General features: G+C 35.6%; 1 protein-coding gene across 1 annotated transcript in view; it reads left to right on the top strand.

The window, feature by feature from the left end:
- The first annotated feature begins 1,623 nt into the window (after positions 1-1,623).
- The window catches only part of PGAP1 (post-GPI attachment to proteins inositol deacylase 1), an 85,834-nt gene continuing 66,146 nt past the window's right edge, over positions 1,624-21,311 (top strand). The window contains exons 1-3 of the mRNA XM_012776970.2: positions 1,624-1,868; positions 7,814-7,967; positions 11,852-12,027. Coding sequence (XP_012632424.1) covers positions 1,722-1,868; positions 7,814-7,967; positions 11,852-12,027 — 477 coding nt within the window. The 5' untranslated portion in view covers positions 1,624-1,721. The remainder of the gene's footprint in view (positions 1,869-7,813; positions 7,968-11,851; positions 12,028-21,311) is intronic.

Genomic DNA, 21,311 nt, shown 5'->3' with positions numbered 1-21,311 from the left:
TTTATTTAATTCTATTTCTAGCAGTAGAATATAAAAGGCATAAAATTCCCAAGTAAACTCATCACCACATAAAGAACTTAATATATGACACATCTTAAATACATATTACTTAACAATTGCCCTCCTGATCGATATTACCCATAGCTTCTCTACCTGTTTTCCTGGTCCTTCTAAATTTCTCTCTTTACAAAAAAGGTGCCTGCTTCTTCATTTCCTCATTTCTTTCTCTCCCCATCAACATTCCACACCCACTAGCTAGCTGTATTTGTTTAGACTTGCAACTGTTCCTGGGTAGGGTGAACAGAATATCTTGACTTTCAGGATCACTTCACCTCTCCTTCATGGTTTCTTAATCTTTATATGCGGGTGTTGTACAAGATAAAACTATAAACTTCCTTTTAGTTTTAAAATTGATTTTGTATACCATAGCCAAACTTCCTCTGCGCAGAAAACATACCAGAAAATCAGCCCAGGTGAAATGAAATGAAAGTCAGTGCCAAAAGCCGTTCTAAGGGGAATTCTGCAGTTAGCTACACACACACACCCATCTGAGATTGGGTCAGCTTTAAAGAGTGACACCGAGTCTTTCTCCTCATAACATTCTAGTGTTTTGAAGCTGCTACGCACGAGATTATGGTTTTGAGCTTTGTACCCCGGCCTTTGTGCTAAACCGCAATTCTCCAAGAGGAATTAAGTCACTTGAGAGTCCGAGCGGAAGCTTGACGAAATTGCCTCCTCAAGTTAATGTGGAACCAATTCCCCAAGAGCCGGAGGTTCTGGGGAGCAAGGCAAGTCCGAGTCAAACTGATCACGAAGATACCTGTTGGGGACGTCAGTGCTAATGGACATTTGGGTTCTGTTTTTTAATGACTAACGATGCCTTTTGTGACCCAGGTTTTCATCTTATACCAAGAGCAGAATCTCGCCAGCCTGCTGTTTTTTAATGAGCGGACGCTTTTAAGCTTCTGTTACCTACTGGGCCAAACTGGCAGTCAAAGAGGGGGGAAAAGCCATTTGTTCCCTCCTCAAGCTAACTGGTCCACAGAGCGGGGAATGTGCTCTGTTACCGCTGGGAGAACTGAAATTGCGGAGGCCTGAGGCGTTTCAAAATTGAACGGGAAGGGTTTTAAAACTGCTGCAGGGAGCGGCGTTTGCAATGTGACAGCTGATGACCACTGGCCTTTGAAGTCCCTCCTCCCCTCGCCAGGTCCGCTCTCGGTCCTCAATCGCCTCTCGGCTCTATCCTCCCCCCAGATAAACGCATCTGACACCCACCTCCAGCCCTTCCTCCCTGCTCCACTCCGGTGCTCCCGCGCTCCACCCATCCCCCTTTCGATTCCTACTCTCTCTTCTTTCCCTCCCGCCTGCCGCTCCTCGCCCTACCCTCCCTCTTTCCCCTCTCTTCGCCTCCTCCCCTTTTTCCTCCCTCACGCGTCAGCCCAGCCCACCCTGCTCTCTCCCTCTTTCTCTTTCCCCTCAGATTCGCTGTCCCGCTGCAAACGCCGCCTCTTCCCACCGCTCCGGGAGAAGCCGGGCGGGAGGCCCCGGGGTCGGCTGCACGCAGGCGCACTGCGCGGCGGGCGCGCGGCCAGCCCGGGCGTCCACGCAGGCGCGCGCTGCTCGGGCTCGGCTCCCGTGCGGGCGGCCAGGCGCTCTCCGGCTCTCTCAGTCTGGGCTTGGGGCCCCGCGGCGGAGGCGGCTGCAGAGGCGGCGGTGGCACCATGTTTCTTCACTCAGTCAACCTTGGGAACCTGGCGTTTTATGTCTTCATGGTCTTTATGGCCACCCTGGGACTATGGGATGTGTTTTTCGGCTTTGAGGAGAACAAGTGCAGTATGAGCTACATGTTTGAGTACCCGGAATATCAGGTAAGATTCCACCCTCTCCTCAACTGGGCGCTCCGAGACTCTGGCCCCTGGTGCCTGGTCCTTCTGTGGGTTCGCCGTGCCTTGGCTCTCCGCACGTCTCCGGCCCCCATCTCATTCTCGCATGTGTTTTCGCCGCCCTGGGAGACTCTGCAGCCCCCTACTCCTTTCCCCCACCTGCCCTTTGTGTCCTCTCTTCACGGTGGGGTGTTTGATAGATGGTTTCCCGAGCATCCTGCCCGGCCCCAAATCCCGAACACAGGCTCTTGCCTGGACGGGCCCAGCCCTCCTCATCCCGAGGAGCAGCCTCAACCCTTCTCCCTGAACGCACACTCCATCCTTCTGGCGTTCCTGCCTTAACAGGTGCCCCTGGACCCTCCTTTGCTTCCCACGCGCCTAAATTTTTCCCCTCGTGCGCAGTGATTTGCTAGTCAGCTTTCGCGGTTCTGGAAGGGAACTGAGCGTCTGTTGAATGTGTATGGGCTACACAGTTCCAGAGGCTGTTTAGAGACACCAGGGTTTTACCTCTGGACGAAAGGATAGCCTGCTGAGTAATTAAATTGAAAAGTATTTAGCTCCCCTCCTGCAAAGATTTTGCGGATCCTCCTGTTTTGTAGGTTATGGGGCGTGTGTGTGTGTGTGTGTGTGTGTGTGTGTGTGCGCATACCTGTGTTGATGCATATCACCTAGCAGCGGGGCTTTTTACCAGTTGCATTTAAAATCTATTTCATGGTGCTATTTTTGTTTTCTCACTGTGTTTGGAATTTGAGAGAGACTTGGCCCTTCTCTCTCTCCACTCCCCACCCTCCCCATTCCATTTTGAATGTTTTCAATCATTTGCTTCATTGGTTAGGCATAGTAGAATCTAGAATTTCATTCATGACCAGCTGTAAAAAGAGGTGGTGACAAATTACACAACTATCCAAAATAAATTTCTTCCAAATGATTCTTTCATTTCTAAATGCATCTCTTAATTATGGAATACTTATTATAATAACTCCCTTCCCAAAAATGTGTACGTGCTATAATACATATTGATAAAATACATTTTTAGTATGTTTTTAACACCATGGCAGATTTTTTTTCCTTTAGGATGAAGGATGTAAGTCGGGATTGCTTCTATATACAGGTCATTATGGAGGGAGTATATTATTTGATTAAGCTGCTATAATTTAGATCTTAAAACTACTTAAGGTTTAAATTGCTGAAGAGCATCCTTTCCCATGGGCAAGATTCTAGTCAATTAAGATTTCATTTGAGATTCTTACCTTGGTTTTGCATCAGTGGATAAGGGAGAGGAAACATTTGATTACTGATGCTACTGAAGGAGAAGATTTTAACATGTTACTGTTGTCTCTGTTCATTTCTAAGCAAATGTGCTGGGATATGTTGGTTTATGTTTATCAGAGGCTATATAGTTAAATATATGAGCTTTTAGTTTAGTTTTTTTTTTAACTGAAAATAGGGCTATTATAAATCCACCTTCATCTTTTATGGTTTGATAACTAGGAAACTCCCAATAGATTGAAATAGGTCACTTTAGTTTTGTACTGCATTGAAGAGTTTAGTTCAGATAAAATCATTTTAGAGTAATACAGTACAAATTTCCAGTTATTTTTAGTTTGCCCAAAATTATTGAAGCTATTTTAATATCTGCAGTAGTAGAAACTGTTTTCCTTGGTGTTGAGAACAAAGCATATGGACCTCACAGATGCATTTCCTGCCTCATAAAATTGACTGGAAAGACAGAAAATTAGTATTGCTAATGCAAAAGAGCTATTTGGGGGTTTGTTGTTGTTGTTCAGTAGTCTGTATTTAGTTATTTTGGTTTGATTTGCTTTTTTGGGGGGTTTATACTTCTGGTGATAATTTGTTAGTATAGTAATAAATACAGTGGCAGAAGTTTTTGATCCACGATTTTAGCAGATTTTATTTTTATTATGTAAAAAGCTGTTAATTTATGACGGTATTTATATTTGATTCTTAGTCTTTTTATTTTGCACACTGGTAAGGTCATGTTATTTTACAAGTAGAATTAAAACCTGTGTATAGAAATAAGTCATTTTAAATATAGTGAGGTTTCTGGATAAATGAGGTCATTCTGTTAAGAACCAAATGGTTTTTTGAATAAAAATGTTCTAAAGATATTTTATATATTGCTTACTTTTAATTATATTTATAGTGAGCTCTTTAATTGTTCACAGGTTGATATCCAGCATGTGGGATGTCTTAGTCATTGGGTTTCCTTCTCTTTCTTGATGCCTTTTTTTTTATTGCTCATTTGCATGTTCTTTGGCCAGCTAGTAGAGAAAATGGAAAGGTAGTTGAAATACACTCATTTTTATTCTCCATTTTTTTAAAACTATGGGCAGAAATTTGGAACTCTGCAAAAATGAAGCTTTGAATTTAAAGTTGTTTGATTATTTGTATTCATCTTCTGCCTCTGGTTTTCCTAGATTCACTTATTCAGAATTAATTGAACATCTCATGAACACATATTGCAAGCCTACCAGGCAAAATACACTATATCCTATAACGTTTCTTGCCTTATTATGATACCAAGGAAAAACTTTTATTTGGCAACAAACAGTTTTGGGCAAATTGTAGAATTTGAGGAGAAAAATCTCAGTTGTTTTCTCTGATAACAGTAATTTGTTTTGCTATGGCTGTCTTCATATGTGTGACCTAATGGTTGCTCTTTGAAAGAAAATATTGACATTGAAAATATGAATCATATATTTTGTTAAGTGTGATGTTTATTTAGCAAGTCATTTGTTGAATAACTACTCTGTGCCAGATATATCTAGATACTTGGTATAGGTGAGAGGGATTTAGAGATAAATCAGACTTTGTGTCCTTAATTTGTCTTTATAATACTATGGGGAAAAAGAGAATGTAATGTATAGTTACAATATAATGTACTAAAGTGTTATTTCACTATAAGAGAGTATGTACAAGGTTCTTCACAGAAGAGGAAGCATCTGAGTTTGTCTTGAATATTAAAATGCTTTAGACAAGATGTAGTGAATTGGGCCAAGGAGGGTGTGTAGTTCATAAGGTACAGAAACAAGAAAATTGCAGGCATATGTAAAGGTAGGAAGGCACCAGGACACATTGCATGAGAAGTATTTATAATGTATTGTCATTTATGTAAAAAGGAAAAAATACTCTATAAACATATTTGCTTGTGTATATGTAAAATATTTCTGGAAGCATACATAAGCTAATAACATTGGTTGCCTTCTAGGGTAGGAGAACTGGATGGTTAAAGGACAGGGTTAGGAGAGATCTTTTTTAATGTATATCCTTTTGAATCTTGAATTTTTTAACATATTAAAAACAAATTTTAAAACATGGCATGTGTAAGTTAAAAGAAAGTAGGTAAGAATAATTAGAGCCAGATTTTAAAGGACAGCTCTCTCTTAAGCCTTTGAGATACACACACACACACACACACAGGCGCACACACACACACACACACACACGCACGCGCGCACGCACTCAGTGAGGAAACACATACAGTGTGTGTTTTCGCAGGATATTTCTTGATACCAGTATGGACTGTAGATTATAGCAGAGAGAGATACCAGTCTGAAAGATTCAGTTGTTTCTGGTTTTTTTTTTTTTTCTTCAATTAAACTGGAATTCCTAGGACTATTCTTATAGGTGGAATGAGCCAAGGGCTGAGAGCTCTTTGTAAGAACTTCAAAACTGTCTGCATTTATCTTGGTCAAAATCTTTTTTTTTTCTTTTTGGTTAGTTACAGAGATCAAACTGTTTTTTAGTTTTAATTCATATTAGATAATATATATCATAAAGTAAAGATTTTAGTTTCTTAACTCAGTATTTTTCTAGCACTTGGGAGTTTGTTAGCATTTTTGTCTTTTCAAAGGGGTTTAGGTTAGAGATGAGAAGGGCCTCTTCTAAGGCAGAATCAAGGAAGGACAGACAGCAGAGGCAGGATTGTGGAGATAACACTTAAGTGTAAAAAGTTATTGATCTTAATATGGAATGGGGCTTTGCTCATTTAAACTAAATTGTATAAAATAATTTGTATTGTAGTCCTGTTGCTTATAAATATTTTGTTTTTAAATCCTTGACCCTATTCTGTTGTCTCATCAAAATCCTTTTAGTACGCCTATACTTTTTCTGTCAGTATAGTCAATTACCTTTCCTATCTCTGCCTGCCACTCACTTCCAACTTGAACTCTGTGTGGAAAGGCGGTTTTGCCATTTGCCTACACTCCCTCTCTTGCCTCCCCCTTTCTTTTGTTCCACCTTTTTTTTCCATCTCTATACTTTTTTTTTAACTCTGTATATATTCATATTTTTAAAAATGTTCTTTTTCACTACAAAAATTACTTTTAGTATAGTATTTTATGAAATATGTCAAGTATTTTTTTGCTTGCTTTTCTGTCTCCAAAGAATTAAATATTTATTTTTAGATATATTTGATAGTTTCCTATTCATCTGAGTTAATTTTCAACTAGTTCAAACTTTGTTTAGCGACTGTACTAAAAAGACTAATGATCTAATATGCATGTACTATTATATCAAATGGGAGAAATTATGAAACTGTTTCTTTGGTCTCTTACATTTTCTTTTTGCTTAATTTGTACCTAAAGAAATAAACTATTGTGTCATTTTCATATTTTATTATATACTGTGCATAATACTGTCCATATTGGTACTAATTTGGGTTGAAGTACACATATTCCTTTAAAGCAAATCTTGAGGTTGGTATTTTTGTATTTTGAGTATTTGAGGAAATAACTGAAGTTGCTGGTATTTTAAGCAATAAGTTCACAGTCTCTACAGATGTTTGCATGGTGTTATTGGCACAGATTGTTTATGGTAATATCCTCAAAGGAAAATTCAGGAAAGTGCATGAATGATCAGAATTCTGTTGTTTTTAGAACAATGAAAGTAGTCATTAGAAACATTTACAGTTTTTAAATTTCATTCAGTAGTTAAAATTTTTTATCAATTGTATACTACATATATAGCATGACTAAATCATTCATCTATTGATGCCTACTTAAATAAATAACATTACTATCGAATGTAATTAGTTTTATTTTATATGGTTTCTACTCTTTGGGAAAAAAGGAGGAGCAGAAGAGCTTATACTTTACTACCTCTTTTAGAAATGCCTACCTTTTGCAGATGACATTAAGATCTAACTTATATTATGTTGAAAAATTTATGTATTGTATTTCGTATACAATAATATGAATTGCAGAGTAGTTTAAGGCATACTGACAAACCATGCACCTGGTCTATGAAAACTGAAACAGATGCTGATTCACTGGAATGTTTATGGTAAGAAGAGTGTATATGTCTTGACCAAGACATAGCTGTAAGGTCCAGATTAATTAGTTAAGCATATTGTAGGTCAAAGCATATGAAGTTGAGAGGTCAGAAAGCTACATTATAAAACAAACTTACTTTACTTTGAAGATGTAATAGCTAGAATATATACGTGGGCCAGCATAAAAGGAGAGACATTACAAAACAGTTAAAAATGGCAAAAAAAGAATTGATTGGATGATGGGAAACCTTTATCATTTCTAACTGTAACTCATACTGATAACTAAATTAAATGCATTTCCAATTATGTCAACATGTAACTTCCTGACATATGCCAGTGCTTTTCTGCCTTGTTAGTGGCTATTTTGAGTAATTTGTATTTGTTAGAATTTCAGGTCATTTCCTTTCATGCTGTCCTGAAGACTGCATGGTTCAAAATTCACATAATTCAAGACTAATTCTTTATGTGAATAAACTACAAGTAGAACTTGTTTTGTGTATTAAGTGGTTTTAACATCAGTAATGTTTTTATATTGTACTATTTCAAATGTACATAATTCAGGATTGCATACAGTGAGGCTGAATTGTATTAATAAATTTGATTAAAGTGAAACTGTATTTTTCTTTTTTTGATGTAGAAAATAGAACTTCCAAAGAAACTGGCAAAACGCTATCCAGCATATGAGTTATATCTTTATGGAGAAGGATCATATGCTCAAGAACATAAAATTCTCCCTTTGACAGGTATTCCAGTTCTCTTTCTTCCTGGTAATGCTGGAAGTTATAAGCAAGGTAAGTTTTGGAAGTAAATTTTGAAAGCTGTCAAGAATTTGAATCATATCCATACTTAGTGAATCAATGAAGTGCATGAAATGCATACTCTTGTGTTAAGTACTGTCTTAGGCTTACTGGGATACCCAAATATATGACATTTTTTTTTTTTTGAGAGAGAGAATACATGTGAGAAGTACTTAGAAAAGCAGACTTGAAGACCACTTTGCAAAGAGTGAGAAGGAGAAAAAGAATAAGTTGGAGTGGAGTGGGATAGTAAGTGGTGTAAGGGTTCAGGAATCAGCAGAGGAGATAAATTTATGTTGGAAATGGAGGGTGCAGAGAACAGAACCTGAAGCATTGATTAGGCTTTTGTTATGCCGAACAAGAAAGGAGATTGGACTCTTTCTTTTGGAGTTATTTAAGTTAGATTTAGAATTACTGGGGGGGGACACAGAAAAATGAGGGTAGGGAAATTATATGTACAGATGCCAACTTGATGTTGGCTTGGAGATATATTAATAGCAGTTATTTCTGATATAACAACCAGGTAATCTGGAAGTAATTTTGTTTTCAACTAAAATCTGCTTAGTTGTTAAATGGACTATAATTGTTATATAATGAAACTAGAATTGTTTCAATATGTATGATTACATATTTATTCATCTAGCAAATATTTATGGGTTACCTACCATGAGCCAGGCAATATTCTAGGCATTAGGGATCCAAAGGAGACCAAGATAGATGAAATCCCTCCCTCATCAAACTTAAATTCTTATTGGGAAGACAACCATCAAACGAATAGTAATGTTAAAAGCTAGAAAGAAAAATAAAACAGGGTAAGGGGATAGAGGATAAACAGGGTCAGGAGGTAGTCAGGAAAGGCCACTGTGAAGAGAACATTTGAGGAGAGGCTTGAATGTAGCAAGGGATTGCATGTGACTGTTGGGGAAAGGCCCTGAGTCAGTAACATGCATGGTGCCTTCAAGGTCACTATGACTAGAGAAAGTAAAGAGATGAGAATGAAAAAGTAGCCATGGGGTATATTATATAAATTGTAGAAAAGACTTTGAATGAATTTTGATTGAAGTATGATGGGAGGATTGGGGGTAAGAAATGATATAATCTGATTTTTTGTTGAATTTACACACATTTAGAGAAATACATAGATTTAGATATTCAGTTAAAAGTTATTGGCCGGGCGTGGTGGCTCACGCTTGTAATCCTAGCACTCTGGGAGGCCGAGGCCGGCCAATTGCTCAAGGTCAGGAGTTCAAAACCAGCCTGAGCGAGACCCTGTCTCTACTATAAAAATAGAAAGAAATTAATTGGCCAACTAATATATATATATAAAATTAGCTGGGCATGGTGGCGCGTGCCTATAGTCCCAGCTACTCGGGAGGCTGAGGCAGGAGGATTGCTTGAGCCCAGGAGTTTGAGGTTGCTGTGAGCTAGGCTGACGCCACGGCACTCACTCTAGCCTGGGCAACAAAGCGAGACTCTGTCTCAAAAAAAAAAAAAAAAAAGTTATTATAAAGTGAATACCCATGGAACCAAAACCCATATCAAGAAGTAGAAGGTTGCCAGCGTCCTGGAACCCCGTGTGTCCCTTCATGATTAAAACTCCCTCCCTTATTTTTAGACATAATCGTAATCCTTTTAGGTGGTAATTTCCTTAACTTTCTTATAGTTTTAGTACATTAGTATGCATCTCTGTACAGTCTATTTATTAGGGGCTGTTTTTAAACTTTGTAGTATAAATAGTCATTTCCACTCAGCATTGTCTTTAAAATTCATCCAAGTTGTTATGGGAGCTATGATTCATTCATTTTCCTTACTCCATATTATTCAGTTGTATCATACTCTGTCCATTCTGTCTTTGGACATTTGAGTTGTTTGCATGTATTGGGAATAACAAATAGTGAATCTTCTTCTCTATGTATCTCGGAGCATATAAGCCCATGTTTTTATAAAATATATATCTCATAGTGTAATTCCATGTCACAGGTTATGTGTATCCTTTTATCTTTACTGACTGTGTTGACTTATATTCCCCCAAGCGATACATTATACTTGCCTTTGCTCCACATCCTGGACAAAATTGGAATTGTCAGATTTAAAAATGTTAACCAGTCTGGTAGGTGTGACTTACTTTTAAAAAATGATCATTGTGCCTTTGCTGTGAAGAAAAAAAGTTATAAAAGGGCAAGAGTGGAAGCAGGAAAGGTACTAAACATAAATAGTCATCAGAGAAATTAGATACTGGGAGGATGAAAGGGACAAAAACCTACCTAATGGGTACAATGAACACTGTTTGGGTGATGAGCACGCTTATACCCATGAATCAAGCAATACAGAAGCGATCCATGTAACAAAAAATATTTTTGTACCCCCTTAATACTTTGAAATTAAAAAAAGTGATTTCAGGAAAAAAATTAGATATCACTTCATACCTATTAGGATAGCTATAATAAAAAAGACAGCTAACAAGTATTGGTGAAGATGTGGAGAAATTGGAAATGTCATACATTGCTGATGGGAATATAAAATGGCACAGCCACTTTGGAAAACAGTTTGGCAGTTCTTTAGAATATTAAACATAGAGCTATGATGTGGCCCAACAATTTTACTCCTAGGTATCTACCCAAGAAAAATAAACATACACCCACATAAAAATTGGTATATAAATGTTCATAGCACTATTAATAATAATAAAAAGTGGAAACAATTTAAATGTGCATCAACTGATAAATGGATGAATAATATATGACATTTATACAATGGAACATTATTCAATAATGAAGAGGAATGAGTTACTGATACATGCTACAACATGGATGAACCTTGAAAACATTATGAAGAGTGAAAGAAGCCAGTCACAAAAGAACATACATGTTATATGATCCTATTCATGTATGAGTTGTCTAGAAAAGGCAAACCCATAGAGACAGAGAGTAGATTAGTGGTTGCTACATGTTGCGAGGAGTGGGGACATGAGGAGTGATGGCTAATGAACATAGGATTTTGTTTTTGAGGTGATTAAAAAATGTCCAACATTAGATTTTGGAGATAGTTGTACAATATATAACAGATATGATGAATATACTAAAAAACATTGAATTGTACACTTTACAAAGTGAGTTATACAATATGTGAATTATAGTGTGTGTGTAGTATATGTTTTTAGAAAATGGAATGGCAAACAGGTATTTTGTTTGCTAAACTATATGCCTCAGTTTTATGCCATTTAATGTAATTAATTCATAATAAATTTTGTTAAAGGGTTTACAAAACAGCAATGAGAAAAAAAGGTGGAAACAGAGAGACCAGTTAGGAAACTGTAGAGTAGTTCAGGCAAGAGATGATGGTGTTTGGATTAGGAAGGTCGTGGTAGAAATGATGAGAAACTTCGACTGGGGATATATTGGGAAGGAAGAGCAAGGCAGAACTTGTTGATGTATTGGATGTGATATGTAAGAGAAAGAGACAAATTAAGCATGAGTATCTAAACCAAGTGATGAGCGGACATTTCTTGTAGGAACCTTCTTGTTCTTAAAATCTTCAATGTCACAAAATTTCTATTTCTCATTCTTCAAAGAATCCTTCCCTTCTCATTTAGCTAGTGTCACCCCTACTGAGCAGAAAGCAGGTAGAGAAGAGTGACCTGTTCACTTTTTATTTATTTAATTTTAAAAATATTTAGGGCACACTTACTATGTTTAAGGCATACAGTTGCTAGGTTAGTTTGTTCTTCTAAATTAGTACTGTTAGTGGATTTCATCCTGAAATAGGTGGTTTATATTCATGATATAGGATAAAGTTATTTATTAAGAAACTTTGAATAAAGACTGGATAAAACTTTAAAAAAATTTTTTTAATTTGTACTTCACTCTTTTCCTCTGTAGTTCGTTCTATTGGCTCTATTGCCCTTAGAAAAGCAGAAGACATTGACTTCAAGTACCACTTTGACTTCTTTAGTGTGAACTTCAATGAAGAACTGGTGGCACTGTATGGTGGAAGTCTTCAGAAGCAGACCAAGTTTGTACATGAATGCATTAAGACAATTCTCAAACTCTACAAGGTAAGAGATAAATGTGCAAATTAATAATGGTACAACCTATAAGCATCTTTTCTTCAATATATTTTAAATCATATTTTTTTATATGGAAGTTGAAGCAAAGATTGCACAAAGTTCTTTTTTTTTGTTTTTTTTAGATCATATTATCTTGAACTCAGTGGTGGTTTTGAAGTTTAAGTTGAATTTTCAAGAAACCTTTCTTGTGGTGAATTCAAGGGAAATTTATTTAGCTGTATATGTAAATTAGGAGTTCAATGCATTTCCTAAAAACTATTGGCATAGATTTCTGCTTTTAGACATGAGTAAGTAACTAGTACTAGATTAGGCTACCAATATATATATAAACAATTGTAAAACTGGTCAAGATATCTGAAGCACATGTCCTTGAGATGTTGGACAACGAAGCAGCAAAGGGCCATGATCGCTGGAAGAAGTAAGCTCCATGACTGCCCTGGATTTCTGCCTGGAAGCATTTTCTAGACCATGAGGCAAGTAGATAGAGATCAGACAGAGCACATTGATGTCACTCATCTGAAGAAAGCAGAGAATTTGAATTTGGAGTTACTAAATTGGGCTAGGTGGGATAGGCTATGAGAAAGAAGAAAATGAGGCAGAGAAGCAGCTTTCAAAATTTTCATTTTTCAATCTTTGGATTCAATGCTGTATATACAGAGGGCAAGAAGCTATAAGACAGTGGCATATCAAGGGTGTTGTGGTGGGATATGTCCACCTTAGGTATAAGAAATAAGAGAAAATATATGTTTTAGAGAAATTTAAAAGAGCAGTAAAACAGACTGAAAATCATTCTGTGCTGGCAATTCTAAATAACGTCAGAGATAAAATATAGTTACCTACTGGGGTGAACCAATTCCTCCCTTGGAATGTGGCTATACAAATCCTGGAGAAAACAGCTGGTGAGGAATTGTAAGGTGAGTTGAGATTTCAGAGGCCATGTGGTGCTGGGAAACAGATGTTACGACCAGTTAGAATAGAAGGACCTATCTGACGCCAGTAGGCATTAAATTGAGACCTCAGAAAGGGTACAATTTAGAAATGCTGTAGCCCTAAAGTAAGAGGTACTTTAGTTTCCATCTTAACAATACTTAAATGTAAGCCTCAAAAATACCAAACAAAGTTAAGGATTTAAAGTAAAAGATGCCTATAACAAATGAACAAATGGGGCATCTCAACAGACATGAAACTAAAAACAAAAAGGAAAATCTAGAGCTGAAACAATACATGTCAGAAATAAAAAATTCACTACATCGGCTTAAACCAGATTGAACACTACAGAAAAAGAGAACACTGGGTTTGAAGACAGGACGATAAACACTATCCAAACTGAAACATAGTAACCTGTGGGGCAGTCTAATACATGTAGAATTGGAATCTCAGAAGAAAGGAAAGAAAAATAAGGGAGGAAAACATTCAAAGAATTAGTGGCCCCAAATTTTCCAATTTTGCTTAAAAAATTTCAACCCACAGTTCCAAGAAGGTCAATGAAAGTCAAGCAGGAGAAACAATCATAGTCAAATTGCTGAAAACCAAAGTAAAGAGAAAAATTCTAAAAATAGAGAAAAACCATTTACTTACAGGAAAAATAATAAAATTTCCACTGATTTCTCATTAGAAATAATGAAAGCCCAAAACAATAGAATAACATCTTAAAGGTTTTGGGGTGGGAAGAGGGGGATTCTTAACCTAAAATTGTATGTCTAGCAAAAGTGTTCTTTAGAAATGAGGGTAAAATAAACATACTGTCAGAGTTAAAAAAAAAAAAAAAGCATCTGGTAGTTTTGTCACCAGTAAAAGGAAATAGGAAAATAGAAAATTACTATCAGGGGAACAACATAGTAATTGCTGCAGACAAGTTCCGCCAATGGATGCTAAAGTTAGTGGATGAAAATTTGAGGAGAAAAAGGATATTCACATAGTCTGAAAGTATTACTTATAAAATAGTTGTTACCTACAAAGGAAAGGAATTATTTTACAGTGGAAAAATCTGGCAGATACCATCCTAACCAAGGTTAATATTACCAGTAATAAGGCATCAATACCGTGAACCCCCTTGACATGATACACTGAGAAGAATGCACCATGATTTCTGTAGTATTATTGCCAAAAGTTCATAACCTCATTCTAATCATGAAAAAACTTCAGACAAACCCAGACTGAGTGACAACTACAAAATAACTTGAAAAGTATGAAGGTCATAAAAAACAAGGAAAGATTGGAAAATTATCACAGATTAGAGGAGACTAAATGCAAGGTGGGGTGCTAGATGGAATCCAGAAAAAGGAAAAGTACGTTAAAGGAAGAACTGGTGAAATATAAATAAGGTCTGCAGTTTAGTTAATGCTGTTATACTAATGCTAATTTCCTGATTTTGGTAATTGAGTTTGGTTATGTAAAATGTGAACATTGGGGGAAGGTGGAGGGAGTGTATATGGGAACTCTGTATTATTTTTGTAACTTTTCTTAATTGGTTTAAAATAAAAAGGTAAAAAAATTCTTTATAGCAATAAAAAGTATTATGAGGTTTATAATTTATTTAGAAGAAAATATTTTATAATAATGGTGAAAAGGATTGGAAATAGGAATAAATAGAATTATTCTGCTACAAGGTTCATCTGTGAAGTGGTATAATATTAATTTATGGTAGACTAATAAGGTCACATATTATAAGTTTTAGAGTAACAAAAAAGGAGATACAGCCAAAGAACAAATGGAAAAAACATAATGGAACATTAAAAAGATTCAATCCAACATCATACTCAATAGTACAAAACTGAAAACTTTTCTTCTAAGATCAGAAACAGTGAAAAGATGCCCACTCTTGCCACTTTTAATCAATGTAGTGGTGGAAATCCTAGCCAGGGCAGTTAGATGAGAAAAAGAAATAAGAGACATCCAATTCAGAAAGGAAGAAGTAAAATTGTCCCTGTTTGCAGATGACTTCGATCTTGTATTTAGACAATTCTAATGGTGCCACAAAAAATACTGTTAGAATTAATAAATTAACTCAGTGAATTGCAGGATACAAAATCACCATAACAGAAATCATTTCTGTACATCAACAATGAAGTATCTGAAAAGGAAATTAGAAAAAATTCCCATTTACAGTAGCATCAAAAAGAATTAAATACTTCAGAATAAACTTAACTAAGAGGTGAAAGACTTCTGTATTGAAAACATGGATGAAAGAAATTAGACACAAATGGAAAGACACTCCATGTGCATAAATTAGAAGACTCTATATTGTTAAATTGTCCGTAATACCCAAAGTAACCTACAGGTTCAATGTAATCCCTATGAAAATTCTGATGGCATTTTTTACAGAAATAGAAAAAAACATTTCCAAAATTCATATGGAACCACAAAGACCCCAAATAGCCAAAACAGTCTTGAGAAAGAACAACAAAGCTGGAAACATAACATTTCCTGATAACATTTCCTTGAATAGACATTTAATCCACAGCAATTAAAGCAGTATAGTGCTGGCAAAAAAACAGACATAGACCAGTGGAACAGAATAAATAGTCCAGAAATAAATGCACACATACATGGTCAACTGATATTTGAAAGGCTGTCAAGAATGGAGAAAGGATGGTCTCTTCAGCAGTTGTGTTGGGAAAACCAGATACCTACATGCAAAAGAATGAAATTGGATCCTTACCTCATACACAAATCAACTCAAAATGGATTAAAGGCTTAAACATAAAACCTGAAACTATAAAAGTAAGTCTCCCAGGAGAAAACAAGGGAAAAGCTTCAGGACATTGGTCTTGGCAGTGATGACACTAGAAGCACAGGCAACAACAAAATTAGATGAGTGGGACTACACAAACCAAAAACTTCTGTGTAGCAAAGAAAACAATGAACAGAGTAAAAATGCAATCTGTGGAATGGGAGAAAATGTTTGTAAACCATATCTGATAAGGGGTTAACATCAAAAATAGATAAGGAACTCAGACAACTCAATAGCAAAAATCTAATAACCTGATTTAAAAATGTGCTAAGGGCTTAAATAGACGTTTCTCAAAAGAAGACATATAAATGGCCAACAGGAAAATGCTCAACATCACTAATCAGGGAAATGAAAATCAAAACTGCAGTGAGATATCACCTCACGCCTGTTAGGATGGCTATTATGTATATTAAAAAAACAAGACAAAAAACTAGTATTGGTAAGGATATGGAGAAATTGGAACCCTGGTATACTGTTGGAATGCAAAATGGTACAGCTACTATGAAAAAGAGCATGGAGGTTTTTCAAAAAATTCAAAGAAAAAAGAACTACCATATGATCTAGCAATCTCACTTCTGGATATTTATCCAGAAGAATTGAAATCAGGATCTTAAAGAGATATTAGCATTTCTGTATTCATTTCAGCACTATTCGCAATAATAAAGATGTGGAAGTACCATGAATGTCCATTGATGGATGAATGGATAAAGAAAATGTGATACATATAATGGAATGTTATTCAGCCTTTAAAAGGAAGGAACTCCTGTAATGTGTGACAACATAGATGAACCTTGAGGGCATTATGCTAAGTGAAATAAGCCAATCATAGAAGGAAAAATTCTGCATGATTCCACTTACATGAGGTGTCTAAAATAGTCAAAAACTCATAGAAGCAGAGAATATAATTGTGGTTGCTAGGGGGTAGGGGAAATAAGGACTTGCTAATCATGCACGATGAATAAGTTCTAGAGATATGCTATACAACATTGTGCCTATAGTTAACAATATTATACACTTAAAAACCTGTTGGGAGAGTAGATCTCATGTTAAATGTTCTTACCACAGTTTTTAAAAGCTCAATTTGAAAAGAGGAAAGTATGAAAAACAGATGGAACAAATAGAAAGCAAATGGTAAGATGATGGAGTTAAACCCAACTATATCAATAATTACATTAATTATAGATGGATTAAACACTCCAGTTAAAAGGCAGATCTTGTCAGACAAGATTAAAAAGGCAAGATACACTGGCTATATCAATATCGATAAATAGATTCTAGGACAAAGGATATTACCAGAAATAAAGAGGGACATTTCATAATGATGAAAGGATCAATTCACCAAGAAAGCAAAACAATCTTGAGTGACTAGTATGCATCTAATAACAGAGTTTCCAAATGCATGGATCAAGAACTAATAGAACTAAAGGAAGAAATAGGCAAATCCACAATTGGAGCTGGAGATTTCAATACTTCTCTCTCAGTGAAATAAATAGAAAATCATTAACAATATTGAAGATTTGAACCAGCTTAACCTTGTTGACATTTATAGAACATTGCACCCAACAACTGCAGGAATGTGTTCTCTTTAAATGCATGTAGAACACTTACTAAGAAATGTCGTGTGCTAGACCATAAAACAAGTCTGAGTAAATTTCAAAGTATTGAAACCATACGAAATATATTTTCTGAACATAGCAGAATCATATTAGAAATCAACAAAAAGATATCTGGAAAATCCTGAAAAATTTGGAAGTTACTTCTAGATAACCCAGAGGTAAAAAAGAAAATCACAGTGAAATTTGAAAATATTCTGAACTGAACTAAAATGAAAACATAATATCAGAAGTTTCAAGATTAAACTAGTGGTTAGAAGAAATATAGTCTTTGATGCTTGTATTTAGAAAAGAACAGGGTTTAAAAAACCAATTTAAGGAAATAGAGAAAGAAGTACAAAGTAAACAAAGTAGGAGTAAGGACACAATAAAGATGAGAATGGAAATCAGACAAACAGTGGAGAACATAATTTATGCCAATAACTAATTTGAAAAGATCTGTAAAGTTGATTTATTGTTAGACTTACTAAGAATAAAACAGGAGGGAAAACCAATGAATAATATCAGGAATGAAATAGGGGACATCACTGTAGAGAATGATAAAGGAATACTGTGAATAACTTTATGCCAATAAATTTGACAACTCAGATTAAATGCACAAATTTTTTGAAACATAAATTATAGAACAGATACAAGAAGAAACACAATCTGTATAGTCCTATATCTGTTTAAAAATTTTTGAATTTGTAGTTAAAAAATTTTACCACCAAGAAAAATCTAGGGCTAAATGTCTTAAGTGGTGAGTTCTAGTAAACATTTAAGGAAGAAATAATACCTATCTTACACAAACTTTCAGAAAATAGAGGGAAAAAAAAAAACACAGGTTCATTTTACAAGACCAGCGTAACTCTGATACCCAAACCAGAAAAGGATGTAAGAATATAGAAATAAGGAAAAAATAACACCATCTTACATAAACTTTTAGAAAAAAGAGGATGAAAGCACACTTAACCGTTCATTTTACAAAGCCAGCAAACTCTGATATCAAAATTAAACAATGGCATTGTTGAAAAGAAAATAGAAACATAATATCCCCCATAAACATTGATATAAACTCTCCAATAATAAGTTAGCCTATCAAATCTAGCAATATTTTTTTTAATCCAGCAATATTTTGAAGGTATATTTCATGACCAAATGGAGTTTATCCCAAGAAGCAAAGTTGGTTTAATATTCAAGTATCAATCAATGTAATTCATCATAGGATTATTTCAGTAGATGAAGAAAAAAATCATTTGACTACGGTGAGTACCCATTCATGATTGTAAAATAGAGAACACAAAACTCATCATAGTAGGAATAGAAGCAGACTTCCTCAACCTTAATAATTATGATTATTATGCTAAGTATTATGGTAGGAAATAAGCCATATTAGGTATAGGATCTTTTATTTATCTGATATTTATTGGGTAATATAAATAAGATATGATCACAGAGTGAGATTTATCTCCATAATTGTCATTCATAATAAACAATCAAATGTCTTTAATATTGTACACTAAGTAATTTTTTCTTTATTTTTTGTTTTAGATTTTCTGTAATGACTACATATTACATTTATAATAAAAATAATAAATATTTTAAAAGTTGAGGCTTTTAGAAAGTAAGATTTGTATTACAAACAAATACAATAGGAGTTAGAGGACAACTAAATCTTGTTGAATGGTTAGGATTTAGGTGTGGGAAAGAGAGAGGAAATTCTAGGTGGAGAAAACCTCATTCATCTCATGAGTTTTTAAGTAAATATAGCAGTGAGTAAACAGAAATCCAAGCCCTTGTGGAGCTTATGTTCTCAGGGAGAGAGGCTGATAATAGACATGATAAGTAAGAAAAATACATCCAATCTTATATGGTTATAAACACCAGGAAGAAAAATAGAACAGGGAGCTAGGCAGTCAAGGGCAGAGGATTACAATGATAAATAAAGGAGCCCAGGGAAGACCTCTTTTGAGAAACAGACAATTTAATACATATCAAGTACATGGCAGAGTGACCCATTTGGCTATATAGGAAGAGAATACTCCAGACAGAGGAAACAAATATATGGGGCAGGCACATACATGCTGTATTTGAGGAGAAACAAGGAAACTCTGTCTGGAGCAGACAGAGTGAGTTGGTAGAAGGAGAAATTGGGGGGTGGCAGACAGATTGTAGAGCCTTATGGGCAATTTTAAGAATTTTGCTTTTTATTTGGAATGATGTAGAAAACCACTATCAATGTTTTTGAGTAGAGGAGTGACATGTTCTTATTTAAGTTTTAACAGTATCATTCTAGCTACTTTTAAGAATAAACTGAAGGAATGTAAATGTGGATGCAGAGTATAACTAGGAGGCTATTGCCGTAGTTCAGGCAAGACATATTGATGGTTTAAATCAAGTTAGTTGCAGCTGAAGTGAAGAGAAATGGTCAGATCAGTGTAAAACTTAAAGGTTGAAGCAACAAGATTGCTGGCAGATCAGATATGGAGGAGCGATGTGAGAGGAATAGAAGAGTTAAGAATGACCAAAAGTATATATTATACCATGGAGTTCTACTCAACCACAAAAAACAATGGTGATCTAGCACCTCTTGTATTATCCTAGATACAGCTGGAGCCCATTCTACTAAGTGAAGTATCACAAGAATGGAAAAACAAGCACCACATGTACTCACCATCAAAACTTAACTGATCAACACTTAAGTGCACACATAGTAATAACACTCATGCGGTGTCAGACAGATGGGGGGGTAGGGGGTAAGTAGGGGATGGGTATATACACACCTAATGGATGCAGTGCGCACTGTCTGGGGGATGGATATGCTTGAAGCTCTGACTTGGGTGGGGCAAAGGCAATATATGTAACCTAAATATATTTACCCCCGTAATATGCTGAAATAAACTTTTTTTAAAAAAAGAATGACCACAAGTTTTTTGACTAAACAACTGGAAAGATTGAATTACCATTAGTTGGGTGGACGGAGAATGTAGGAGGAATAGATTTGTAGAAGATTAAGAGTTTAGTTTTAGACAAGTTCAATTTGAGATGCATATTAGATGTTCTACATATAGCTGTTGTGCAGGTAGAATTCAAGACTAGAGTTTGAGAGGAGAGGTCCAGTCTGGAGATAACTACTTGGGAGTTGACAGTGTATAGATATATTTAAAGCCACAAGACTGAATGAGATCACCAGTGGTGTCAACGTAATTATAAAAGAGATCTAGAGACTGAGGCCTGACTCACTCCTGTTTTAAGAAATGAAGAGAGATGAGAAGGAACTAGCAACAGAGACTAAAAAGGTGTAGAGGTAGGAGGAGAACCAGGAGAGTTCATTGTCAAGGAAACCAAGTAAAATATTTTAAAGAAGGAAGTAATCCACTATGTCAAATGCTGTTAATAGGTCAAATAAGGTGAGGATTAAGAATTGATCATTAAATTCCTTGGTGACTTGGCAAGAGCAGTTTTGGTGGAGTGTTAAAGTGAAAACCTGACTGGAATGGATTTAAGGGTATATGGAAGGTGAGAAATTGAAGACAGTAAGTACTGTTGAAGAGTTTTGCTGTTAAAGAGATGTAGAGAAAATGCAGTCACAAAGGGGAGATGAGAGTTAAAGGAGAATTGTTCTATTTTTTAATGGAGAATAACAGTACATTTACACACTAATGAAAATAACCTAGTATAGAGGGAATAGCAATGATATAAGAAGAAATAGGAAGAATTTCTGGAATGATGTACTTGAGAAGACCTAAGGGGATATATGTTTCAGAGCACAATTGTAGAGGTTGATTTTGCTAAGATCAGATCTGTGTCAGGGATTCCCCAGACTTTCCCTGGGTTTGATGATTCACCAGGAGGATTCACATAATTCAGCATATAGTTGTACTCATGGTTATGATTTATTACAGTGAAAGGATAGAAAGCAAAATCAGTGAAGGGAAATGGTACAT

The sequence above is a fragment of the Microcebus murinus genome, chromosome 8 (assembly GCF_040939455.1).
Source record: "Microcebus murinus isolate Inina chromosome 8, M.murinus_Inina_mat1.0, whole genome shotgun sequence".
Taxonomy (NCBI): Eukaryota; Metazoa; Chordata; class Mammalia; order Primates; family Cheirogaleidae; genus Microcebus; species Microcebus murinus.
Note: the sequence above shows the minus strand (reverse complement) of the source record. Positions and strands in the feature narration are given on the sequence as shown.